This window comes from Acanthisitta chloris, unplaced genomic scaffold (genome assembly GCF_000695815.1).
Source record: "Acanthisitta chloris isolate BGI_N310 unplaced genomic scaffold, ASM69581v1 scaffold10572, whole genome shotgun sequence".
NCBI lineage: Eukaryota > Metazoa > Chordata > Aves > Passeriformes > Acanthisittidae > Acanthisitta > Acanthisitta chloris.
Window position 1 is genome coordinate 88,282 of NW_008658829.1, and position 13,335 is coordinate 101,616.

The 13,335-nt window shown below is 40.2% G+C and overlaps 1 protein-coding gene across 1 annotated transcript in view; it reads right to left on the bottom strand.

Moving 5' to 3' along the window:
- Nucleotides 1–13,135, bottom strand: part of TERT (telomerase reverse transcriptase) — a 31,672-nt gene extending 18,537 nt beyond the window's left edge. The window contains exons 1-7 of the mRNA XM_009085239.1: nt 12,989–13,135; nt 12,290–12,577; nt 10,575–11,046; nt 7,426–7,621; nt 3,180–3,369; nt 1,716–1,898; nt 290–451 (exon numbers count right to left, since the gene is read on the bottom strand). Of these exons, the coding sequence (XP_009083487.1) occupies nt 290–451; nt 1,716–1,898; nt 3,180–3,369; nt 7,426–7,621; nt 10,575–11,046; nt 12,290–12,577; nt 12,989–13,135 (1,638 nt within the window). The remainder of the gene's footprint in view (nt 1–289; nt 452–1,715; nt 1,899–3,179; nt 3,370–7,425; nt 7,622–10,574; nt 11,047–12,289; nt 12,578–12,988) is intronic.
- Nucleotides 13,136–13,335: the final 200 nt, after the last annotated feature.

Sequence of the window (13,335 nt, forward strand, 5' to 3'; positions counted from 1 at the left end):
GTGAAGGCCAAAGGGCCAGCCTTACTGCATTATTTTAATCCAACAGTTCTGCTACTGTTAAAATAGAATGTCTCCCTCACAAATCTCTATTCCCACAACACATTTATCTTTGTTCTTACTAAGGGTGAGTAAAAACTTTAAAAAGTACAAAGGAAAAAGATGCTTTTCTACCTCTGGAAAATATTCAACACTATTGAATGAAAAGGTTTCTGAAACAATTAACTAATTCAAATTGTGACTTAAAAAAGCTAATAACAAACAGCAGCAAAGAGAAATCAGCAAGTCATACATGTCTCCTATATAACTTCCTGGCTTTTCCACTTGTGGTAATCATAATCACAGCATAGCGCCGGATGCAGTAGATAGTTGGTTTCTCAGGGTTTAAGATCCGTGAAATCACTTCCACAAGTTTTTTGTGAGGAATGGTATCATAAGCCCTAGACACATCAGTCTGAAAGAGAGGAAATATCTTCCATTATGTATTCATCAGTACTGCTGCAAACATTGTGGTAGTATAGAAAGTGGTACCGTGTAGTATGTAAGTAGTATGTAAGCAAGGCTGAAGGATAAATCCCACAGGAGTGAAATTATTGCATCATTCAGCCGAAATTTGTGACAAAACAAAACCTCTTTATCTTAAAAATTTTTCCCCACTTACAAGGGATATCCGAGCCACCAGTTTTGCCACAATTCTTGTTAGTAACAAAGATAATGCCATATGCAACCTTAAACTAGCCACTTCACTTCAGTTTACCACTGATATTTTTACATATGGAAATATTTTAGGAAACATTCTCTCCATATGATCATGGAGACAAAATCTCAGGCTTTTAGAAAGCTGTAAACCTACATGTTTTACACCTTTCCTAAACCTTGTATCACAATCTCACCTCTGCTTTTACTGGTCATAGTCAAAACTGAAAACCTTCTGAAGAAGAAACAATCTTAGGAGAATTGTGTCAATGACATGAATCTTTGGCTTGAAAGATAACAAGACAATCACTGCAATCAATTTCATGACAGGATGATGACTCACATATGAGAAACAAGAGGGGAGCCCTTTATAACATACATAAATTGCAGAATTCACATACCTCTGTATACATCACCCCAATTCAAACTTAAGGATTGAGCTCAAACACTAAAGGCAGCCTGCTACACACAGCTTGAAAACAAGTGTGAAGAAGAAACTCCTTCAAATAGTGAGATATGATAAGCACTCATTTTTTTCTGTCATCAAGTGGGAGAAGAAACTTGAAGAGACACTAGAAGTCAAGATTTCATTTTCAACAAAACTAATGATACTGGGAAGGAAGAGACCAAGTTCTTGAAAGAGGCTGAATTTACCCAGATGCACAGAACAAGATTTTCTAGTTTTCATTTCACAAGACGGCTCTAAAAGCATATCTGAGTTTCTATCTTTGTCTCATTTTTACACCTAAGTAAATGTAACTGCAAAAATCCAGTGCATGGGCAGAAGCAAAAGCTGCTACATAACAGAAAGACATCCAAGTAAAGGAAGCGCTACTGCAGGGACACCCATCCACAAAAAGCAACCAACCCCCACACCAAAAAAACAACCAGAGTCTGTGTTAGGTATGCACAAAAGTTTATTTTGAAAAAGAAATAATTATGCAGCCAGATCACAGCTATAAAAGTATCTGCATGAGCTGATTTTAAAAAGGTAGTTTGAATATGTAATTAAAAATACATACCTTTACACAGTAGAAATGAGGAATTCCACCATCATATTCAAGAACCTTTTTAACAAACTGCTTCCATGTCTTGTAGATATCATCTCTCCCAAACACTGAAGAGCCAATAAAGCTGGTGTTTATTGTTCGTTCATAATTTAACACACTAAATAGATTTTTTAGTTGAGTGTTGTAATATTGCATCTAAAGAGACCAAAGAGAATCACCTTAAATTATGCTGACATAATAAATTCGTGCAATACAGATTTCACATTTAGATGAAGTTTCAATTTATGTATTTAGTGCATTACTGTGGTCAACTCAAGTTTTCAGAAAGCCTGCAAATTGCTGCAGTAACTACTTGGAAGTGACAAAACGCTTTGGACATATTTCTATTTCTGTATTTGACTGCTGGAAATCAAGATGTAATAGTTACAGAGACAAATAGATGACTGCCAGCAAATAAAGCCACCACTGATTTGAAGGTAACTTAACTCTGAGCTACGAGGACAGTGAAGTACACCAGAGTAGCAGTGAACTCATGCAGGTTGACTAGCTCTATAGACACCATAATATGAAATATGATGTGAAATAACACTTCACACTTCAGAACAGCTTTTGGCTGGTGCTCTGTTCATCTAGTTTGGGATCATAAACTGAACAATAAGTGTTAAAAAGCCATTGACCTCTCACCCATTTGGGCCCATTCAATCTTATGCACTAAACGAGATCCAGCCGTGAGGAAAAACAATTAATGCAGTCATGCAAGATAGTGAAACTGGGCTCCCACCACACCTTGTGGTCAACTGGCCTGTTAAATAGATTATTCTACGTACTGCATGTTCTGCCTCTGTTCCCACACTGCAGTAGTTCCCAGCTTCATTCTCCCTAGTATGTTTGATCCAGCTCTCTCACCCTTCTTACACCTTCCTCAGTAACGTACCCAGCTCACCACTGTTTGGCTCCCCAGCTTGATTGGTGCCACAGCCAACCAGCTGACCAACAGGCACAATCAATATTCAGGCAAATCCTGACAGGCTGGACTCAGCCATCCCTCACCCTCTGGTGTGCCAAACAAACAGGACATGAAAGTTCAGAATACTGAGTATCTTTGAAATTTTCGTTCTGCTACTCCCATAGATGGCCAATGCCTACCACAACCAGATGCAGTCAGCAAGCCTGAGGCAAAGGGATGATGGAAAGAGACAAGAAAGAAACTGGGATCACCTGAGAAGCCATGCCATTCAGTTAGGCTCATGTCCTTCAGACAGGCTTGCAAACAGAAGTACATGATTCTGGAACTGGAGGCTAACGGTAATGAAGCATTGGGAATGGAGAAGCTAAGTTGAAACAGACTCATTCAGTCCTTCTGATTTGAATGTTCCTGTTCACTGTGCTAAAACTAGTTTCATATAACAAAAATCCTTACTCGGTTTATTAGTTGCCTACATGGAATGCACATAAAACAATAAAGAAAATAAAAACCTTCTTTTCTCTGCTCTCCCTGCTGAATGCTTCCGCTTTGACAATACCGCTCGCTTTTACTATGGGCCTTAATCCATTTACTTTAGGAATAAACCGGAGCTTGGATACCACGGGAACAAGTTTTTTTTGACGGAAAGCTTCAATCTCCTCTGAAGATAAAGCTCGTAGATGTACTTTGGCAAAATGGTTTCTAAAATACAAATACACACTTAGCATAAGGAAAAGCAGCAAATTAAACCATTTAATGTCTTTATGATAGCTGAAGCCAAAGAGCTTTTTAAGATAATACAAATACTAACCTCTGCAGAAAGTGACATGAAATTCTGAATTTCAGAATAACTTCACAGTATCTTAATGACAATGTAATACAATAAGAAGAAGAGTACACATTTCTGCTTGATGCAAATATAAAAAATCCCTTTTGATTAACACAAATTAAAATTTAAGCACAGATTAGCTGAATACATTTGAATATTATGAAATAATTTTTATGCAAGAAATAGGAAGTTGGATATTTCTCATGGTTTTCAGAAGTTTGAAAGACATTAACAAAGTTGAATAGAACCATCTGAAAACTATGTTAAGAAACACCCAAGCAAGGACTTACATGTTGTAATGGGCTGTTCCACTCCCAACATTTACGGACCTACTACCTACTAAAAGTTACAGCTAACTGAGATACTAAGATACATATAAAACATAAGGGCCTTTAGGTATCCAAGACTGACCAATGAGCAGGTGTCAGCTGAAGTGAACAGCAGAAAATAATGAAGAACCAAAGGCTCCCAAGTCACATGTTCTGAGCTTTGTAAATTCATCTTACTAGGAAATGTATTTCCCCCTTAAACATCCCCTCAGGATATACAGTTCAGTATAGCTTAGTCTAAATCAATACTTTCCCATGCAATGAGTCAGAAAAAGGAGGTGGAGAAAAAGCCCCTGCTTTTGCTTAAGATGCAGTGCAATACCACCCTACCTGCAACATAAAAACCCTGGATCAATCTCCTGCACTGCTTGTATTGTTCAGAAGAACAAAATGTGCCATTCATTCCAAGACACTCAAGATGCCAAGGATGGAGATAAGAGAAGCACACAAATACTTTGTGTATGCCTGTGTGCCTCTGTATGCCAACACAACTCACAGGCAAGCTAATGATCCAGCTGCTTGGGACTGTTGGGGTCTGATGGATACAGGGCATGACACCTCGAAGGTACAGTGGTATCCATGGCCAGTAAGTTGCACTACTACTGAGCAAGAGTTTTGAGGTTTTATATTCAAACTTTGGAATTACATTCCTGGTACAAATGCTGCCCAAAGTAAAGTAGAAAGGACTGGAGATCACTTTTCCACAGCTAGAGATCACTATTTTTTATAGAACTACATTCTTTCCTGAACATATAAAACTCCATCATCTACTACAGTATTAGGTAGAACACCAAGACGAAACAAGTAACTCCAGTTCCACAGAAACAACTGAATGATGAAATCTCCATCCCTTTACAGCTCACATTCAAGACTGGAGGAAAAAACCCTAATCTCAATCACTGTACGTTAAAAAAACTACTTCCCTTGAAAGCAAAGACAAAGGCCAATTACTGCGTCTGGCCAGCTGTAGAACTGGATGTCATTTTGCCTGCAGCAACATTCATTACTTATTTCATGGCATTTATGGAAACACTAATGATTTTGAATATGCACTAATCTAGCAGTCACTGAACCGAGCGACTCTCGCTGGCACACACCAATGCTGTTAAGCACTGGAACCTGGAGGAAGTTGAGTGAATAGTTCTGTCATCTTTTGCCATCTCCCCACAATCTGATGGGGGAGATTCAGAATTCTGCAGCATACTTCATCCTCAGCAGTCACGGTGTGTGGCAAAGGCAGGGAGGGCATGAGCCTTAGGCAAACACATGCTGTCACCACAGCATTGGCTTCGTTATTTTTAAAACATAAATTTACATTCTGCAGGTCATGTAACCCGAGGCAACTCTATCACGAAATACTGATCTTTTCCTTAGGAAATACTGGTTTGAATTTGTGGTATGAAGTTTGGAATAGCGTCAAGAATTAATACAAAGTTGTCTGTGTGCAATGACCAGCACACTCTGATGTCTTGCAATACAGCAAGGCAAGCATACAGATCCAGGTCCCCTCTCAGGACTGCAGTCTGTATCCTTGAGTCGGATTCTGCACATGATGATCTGATCATACAGAGAGTCCTTCAGGACAAGGATTTACTCCCTAAAGACATTCCAATGCAAAGGCAAGCTCACAAGTAAGGTCCAGGTCCACTCAGTCCAGACTGTCCCATCTATTCTCTTCTTTCAAAGGAGGATGCAGAAGAACTGGAAAGGCATCAGAGGCTACAAATGCCTCAGAGCAATTTACATGAGCAGCTCCAGCTGAGGAGAACCAGAATAACTGGAGAACAGCCATTAGGGCAACACTGAGGCCACCAGATACTCTTCCTCCAGGGAAGATGGAAGTAGCTCAACAGCCTTTGGCGCTGCTTCATGAACATGCCTGAAAACACTGGCTGGTTAAGAGAAGGCAATGCCTGGACAGCCTCAAAATGCCCAAGGCAGCCCTAAACACCTGTTTCTCAGTATCTCTAAACTCCAATTTCTCTCCTCCCATGTGAAGCAGGCAGCTGGCCACTTGTAGGAATGCAGTAAGCTGGACTAGGAGCACACCTCCCACTACACTACAGACTTGAAAAAGCAGTGCTGAAAGCCCTAACCTTGTCAGTGAGGCTTAAGTGCAGCTGCTGGGATCAGAGTAGAAGTCGTTGTAACTATGTACCCCGTAGCCAACAGCAAACACCCTGCCCTTCAAACACGCCTTTGGCAAGCACACAGCAGTACTTCCTTGGGATGTTTCCCCAGTTTCCAATAATTTGCAGTTCAAGGACCTTCAGAGCCAAAGGTGAGAAGGGGCTTCTTTTATGCTGAGGAAATATTGGGAGAGGAAATCAGAAGCAGCAAGATGAGCCCTAATGAGTTCAAAACACCTTGTCCTTACACAATGGGTTTTTCTGGAAAACTGGGAAGAGGGACAAGAGAGCTGAACACTAATTTATTTTCTTTTAAACACATGCCCACTAAAAGCTGCATTAAATCTACCATGTAAAAGTTAGCACTTGATGATACTTCATGGCAAAGAGTAGCCTTTAAGCACAATAAAACTGCACAAAACACTAACCGCAACGCTAAGGCTGTTTGTCTGAAGAAAAGACAAATAAAATGCGTGGTACTGAAAATTACGTTCTACTACTACTATTTAAAGTGCATATCCTGTGCTACAGGTGCAGACAAGATCAAGGCTGCACTAAGTGCAAGCACATATGCAGAAGAGCTACACTGGAGATATCAATGCTGACATCAGGGAGCAACAAGTTAAGAGGGGAAAAATCACACATATAATACTGCAGACCAACAGACCACTGCAAAAGGCTGACCATCCAAACCAAGCTTTAAGACACAAGACATCAAAACTATGCTCATTTTTCACAGTTCCAAAGCTCTCTCAGACACTGATGATTTATAATGAAAACCTGAAAGATGTGAACTATGGAGATGGGAACACAATGCTGTTCCATAAAATTGCCTTCAGGATTTCCTATTGTCTCACATAACTACTTAAAACTTTGTCTTAAATAATGCCCTAACTTAAATGTGTGTGTGCATTTTAAAGACCAAAAAACCAGCACAGAATTCCACAGCTGCACTAAAAAAAGCTGCAGCTTCTTAAATCCCTCAGCCTTCAAAAAAATCCCCCAAAACTAAAAGACTACCATCTGAATTTTATGATACAGTATTAGAACATTTCAGCTGAGGTTTGGTTTTGTTGTTTTTAAATTAAAGCAGTCAAAGCAAATTGACTATTTTTAAAATTAACTTTGACAAGGTTACTTTGGGATTCTATCACTGTGCTTTATACATTGTTGAAAGATGTAAAAATTTGACTTATCAAAACAAAATCCTCTTCATAATGGATTTTCTTACTGCAAAGGTTTCTCTTCTCCCACCACAGAATTCTACATTTGAATCAGTTTTCTCTGACAAAATACTTCTGAAATTACAAGCTGTGCATGCTACAATCATAGGTTGAATTTTCTTTTGGGAAATGAAGCAAATAAAAGGAGGATAAATGGGCAATAAATTAAAGCAGAAATGTAACTTAACACTACAAAACACAAGATTTCCACATATTCCATTAACATATGATTAGCTTTCTAGTGTTACCTAATTCCAATGTTCTGTAACTTGCTCCAGATAAACTTCCGGTAGTAGAAAAGCATGTTTTTCTGGAACATGGTCTCAGTGATATAGAAAAATGATCTGAGCAACTCAACAACATATGTATTCATCAGCCAGTATAGGAATTTGGCCAAAAGTTCTTCACGGAAACAATGTTCATCGGCAGGAACAAAGTGATCACCTTCAATAAACAATTGAAAGGTAGTTATAGTAACTATCAACTATTTGTATGAGTAAAGAAAGAGAACATTCAAACAAAAAACTCATAACATTCTTTTCTTAGCATGCGGTCAATTGAAAGAGAAAAGCAAGTACAAACAATTACACTGATGCCACTCCAGATTTTCAGTAGCAGTAAAGTGTGACTGACCCAAGCTCAAAGTGCAAACACAAACTAATCTGCAGTGACAAACTGACATACAGGATACAAGTGTCATTAGTAGTCCAAAGACTTACAGTCTTCCTGCAGAGCTGACTGTGCAACACCTTCAATGCACAATGGCAAGATTATTGTTAAAGGAAAGGCAAAATAAAAAGAAACAAGTCTACTACGATATAAAACTTTTTTTAAAAAAAAAGACACCAAAAAAGCAAAAGACTGAAAATACTTTGGTATACTGCAAAAGATACGAAAATTAAATTGGGATGACCTGGGGATCAGAATGATACTCAGATTTCCGAACTACATGAAAATTAATTTCAGGGTTAGGTTTTATTTCAGACATCCTACATAAAACTTCTTGCTGCATCCAAAAAAAAGGAAAAATTCAAATCACTCTAAGTCCATCAGCACTTCCAATATTTAGATGGGACAACAATTATGAATGCAGAACATTCCTGTCAATTTTAAGGTCACACATATTTGTAGTGATGTCTAAATATGGATTAGCAGGGAATAAAACCCTGTGCTACAACAATGATCTTCTGGCCAACTTCCAGTAATAATTTATCTAATTAAATTGAATGAGTAGAATTTAGCAAAACACCACAGGATGTTTAAGACAGAAATACTAGTTTAGCTGCACAGCACAAATCACAACTATGGCACAAATGTGTTAAAAACAGCTTAATTTTGACACAGCAGAGCTGAAGCTTAACTTATAAAATGGAAGTCAGTTTCCAGTTCTTTACCCTGTTCAGTTTTTGCGTGCTTCAGGGTAGAGACATTTTCATGTATTTACAGCACCTAAGAAAAGACTACCACAAAGAGTGCTCACTTCCACAGAAGTCAGGTAGCATCAATGAAAAAATCCAATGACTTATTACAAAACTCTCTAACTGAAGAGCTGCAAAATGTAGCAGTAATATGCAAATTAACTCAGGATGCTGATAGGTAGCTGTTCTGGAATCAGAATATTCTAAGTTCTTGATAACAGATGTAAATGATGACTACAATTCAGGGAACTGACAAGAAACCACTATTACTACTTCTGGAGGAATAAAAAACCCCCCGCCTACAGTGCAGCAAATCAATTGAATGTGTGTTTAAACTTCAAGCACAAGGGAGGACTTTCATGAAAATCAAAATCAAGCCTGTGTGTTGCCTTTCCTGGAGTAAGGCCAGAGAATAAGAGGGCATTAAATTTTTTAAGATAAGATCTTCCAAATGACTATGAACCAAATGTGTATCTTACAACAAAACATTTTAAAATATTTTACACCTCAGCATTTTGAGGAGTGTGTTTTTGAGCTGTAGTTTCTGAATAAAGGAACAATATATTTCCTAGAATTAACAGTTTCTTATGAAAGTGTAACCTCCCCTATTTTTGACATCAGTTCTCAAACATCAGACTTTTTTATCTTCCTCCTACAGTACAAAAATCCTGTAGTAATTTCAGAACCTTATCACACCTTTTAACAAAGGCACACCATTTTCAGCTAACACTATCGCAGGATCCAACTACAATACCAGGTAAGAATAAATACTGCGAACATACCAGTTAAGGAAGTACAATCCACACTGTGCAGTTGGAGAACAGAAGCACAGAAAAATTACAACATGCATTACATCCTACAGCAATCAACCACAGAACCACATCTTCAGCCTAGATTTAAATCCCAGCACAGTGTCTGAAGAACAAACTCCAGGGAAGCAAGATCTACCTGTCATCTGAAAAAGAGGACTAAACAGAAATGGATTTGTATAGAATTTGGAGCAATTGGCTGACGGTCTCAGGACAACCTTTAGCCAGGGACCAGTCAGTCTGGTGACTTCCACACCACCAACAACCCAGCCTGAAGCATCTCATAGTAAGGTCTCCTTATCCCAGAGAAGGGTTCTAGCAAGGTGATAGATGATGACAGCCCTTTTTACAAAGGCATGTACTGATAGGACACGGGGGAATGGTTTTAAACTGAAAGAGGGCAGGTTGAGATTTAGTATTGGGAAGAAATTCTTTGCTGTGAGGACAGTAAGACACTGGAACAGGCTGTTCAGAGAAGCTGTGAACTCTCCATTCCTGAAGTGTTTAAGGCCAGGTTGGATGGCTCTCCAAGCAACCTGGTCTAGTGGAAGGTGTCCCTGTACATGGCAGGTAGGTTCGAACTAGAAGATCTTTAAGGTCCTTTCCAGTCCAAACTATTCTATGACTCTATGGTGTGCAATCCCTATACTGAATGGGTTCCATACTCACATCTTTCTCACAAGGCTGATGTGAGGGAGTAAAATACCCCGTGTATTTTCACTCCCATAGCAAAGGAACACATGCCAATACAAGTGTCTCCAACAGTTTTTAGTTCTTTTCCAAAGCCTTACAGTAATCAATAGGTAGCCTGCTCTTACTCCTTATGTGCTTAGATCATACTGTAATGGATTTTCACAGTTACTGCAATTTGGATGGTAGAAGTGGATGGGAAAGAGGTTTGGTTTTCGTTTGGGGTTCTGAATCCACGTTTATGAAAATGGCATTATATTTAACTCAAAAGTGTGAACAGAAACAAGTTTTGGATGGAAGACAGGCTTAAGTGTTCTTCCACCATCAGTTACAAACGCTACTGGGTTTGCTCCATCAGTTACAGATATTACCAACTAACCCAGCAATTCTGATTCCAGATTCAATATCCTCCCATTCCCACCTTAAACATAAAACACCAGCCACTGACAGTCCCAGCACTTAATTCTTGCATTTAAGTACCTTTGGCTAGACGAAGCCACACGCAGTCATTCACTCTCATCTTCCACATCAACTCCTGCAACGAAAGCTTAGCAAACTTCCCCATGGAAATGAACGCCTTCACATTTTTTAGGAACCGGCACTTGTTATGGTTTGAACCCCAAAGCTCAGCGGGGATGACCTGCTCCAGGCACTCCCTCACAAACAGGTACACCTGCCAGTGCCCGCTGTGCTGCTTGAGGAGCTCCTTGAGGGCTGTATCACCCACCTCTCCCAGGTTTTGCTTCTCACTCTGCAACTCCCCATGCACAGATTTTACAAGAGGAGCACCTAAGTTATCTGGCACATCAGTGTGACCAGATTCACATCTGCTGCTTGTCACACACTTGGTAGCCTCCTTCCCAGACTGTTCTGCTTGTTTGTGAGCCTCTGCTTCCCCAGGCAAGGCCACCTGACGAGGCAGCTCTTTTTTCCCTGTATTGTTTTCAGATATCTGAACAGGGCAATTTTTTTTCAAGAGGGCTAAGTAACGACACTTTCTATGGTTATTTAACAATTTCTGAAATGTATGTCTCATTTCCCAGTAGCGTTTGGGCAACCTCTTCTTTCTCCAGTTGTGATGCGGCAGACTTTGGTTATGCCTTTGCTCCAACTGATTTTGGCTTAAGAATATAGTTTCTACAAGCCTTCTTCCACCTGCCTGACAGCCTTGCAAGTGATTCAATAAAAATGATTTAGGGAAACATTCTTGGAAACTCCTGCGAGAATACAGAATAGACTTCCTGTCAATGCATACTGCAGAACGCAAGAGTGTATTTGGTAACTTCTTTGCCAAATGAGGCTGGGGATTTTCCAGCATTCTGCATACTGAAGAAATACCCTCCACAGGTTTGACTTGTACAGAATCCAACTGAGATTCATACATATGCATCTCTACTCCTTTCCTACAGGATTCTGCTTGCATTTCAGTGCTGGACTTTAAAGATTTGTTACTCTGAGCTTCTTGGAGAAGAGAGCTTTCACTTGCCACAAACTTCTTCCTGTCACGAGATGTGTGAACTGAAGAAGAATCAGACACATCACTGTCACTTCTTTGAGAAACGTGGGGGTTTTTAATGAGACTTTCAGAAAGTGACGCTACAGACCCAGTTTCATATCTCTTGGAACTACTCTGGTTTACATCAGGTGTAAGATAACAAGCCTTTTCCTCTCTCACTTTCTCCTCTACTTTTGCTCTCTTAGCTGGAATTTCAAGCTGTTCGTTATGAAGCTTCCTTTTCAGAGATGATGCCGTAGCTGACAAACATAAATTGGAGCTACCCTGTTCTTCCAGATGTTCAGTAACCATTCTGACCTGTTTGCTTGCTTTAGAAACAGCGTTTGCAGGAAACTGGCAACGGGGCACTAAGCTTCGTATCTTATTGCTTTGGATGTTCAGTAACCATTCTGACCCGTTTGCTTGCTTTAGAAACAGCGTTCGCAGGAAACTGGCAACGAGGCACTAAGCTTCGTATCTTATTGCTTTTATTATGTTCCTTGTTGGAGACATTATCCTCAAGTCTTCGTCTGCATTTCCACCCCTGTGACTTTGAAAGACACTTTCTATGAAACATAAGCCTTTTTTGCACATAGTCAAGCAAGCTACTACGTCTATGTCTTGAGAACCTTTGTTTAACAAATACTGGGGACGAGTCTATATTATGTGAAATAAGCTCATAAACTGGTTGCCCACAAACTTGGTAACAATTACTAGGGGGAACCAGCATAAAGATTGCACAGTGTTCCAATAAATACATCATCACATCGTCCCCTATCCTGCTCAGCAGTGTTTCCCAGAAGCCGCTGAATCGAAGAGTTTCCGTCGCAGTATTGGGTAGGTAGCTGCATATACTTGAAAATGGCATGATTTGGCTCTGAGAACTGTTTTCATCCAGTAAGGAGTATCCATACGCGAGGACATTCTTCTTTCTTTTCTCACAGAGTCTCTGAAGAACTCTTGTGACGACTTCACTCTGACTAGATAACTGAAGAAACATAGATAAAAGAAAATTAGCTTTTTTTCACTGACTCTTCCATAAACCCCTTCAGTAAAAAGACATGCAAGATACAGAGTCCTAGACATCGGCTTTCAAAGCAGCATTAACGATTTGCAAGCGCCATACCCAAAAAAGAAGGATTTTTCAAGCGTACCACAAGATGTTTACACGCAGCAATGTGGGCCTACAACTTTAAGGAAGTCTTTCTAACGTCTGCCCTTTTGATCCTAGTTTTCATGCCCAGGAAACACCTTACTGCTTGGTAACCTTCCCCTTGGCTCCCTCAGCAGCTCAGACTGCAAGGCCTTCGGGTCACTCTGCCCATAAATACAAATCTGTGTTCACAGATCCAGGTTTGCAGACACACAGTAGTAGGTACGTGCTCACGCAGGCTCTAACCTCCAGGGAACCAACGCTGATTTTGAGGCCTCCATTTCCTTTTATGTAAAGAAAAGTACAACTGAACGACTCCGTATGCAACTCTGAAACCCACTCCACAAGCTCGCAGAGTCTGCTTCCTACCGTGACACGGTTTTGCTCGCGCATGCTGGCAGAAAAGCAGCCTCTCCTCTCTGAAAAGTCTCTTCTGCTTTACGACCTGCGACCGCTTCCCCCACTCCTTTACCCCCTCAAGGGTGGGAAAGCGGCACTTTGCATTTCCAACTGCTCCTCGGCCACATGTGGCCGTTCATCGCAACCCTCTAGGGCGAGCAGGGAGCGCCAGGGACCGCTCGGGTCACCTGCCC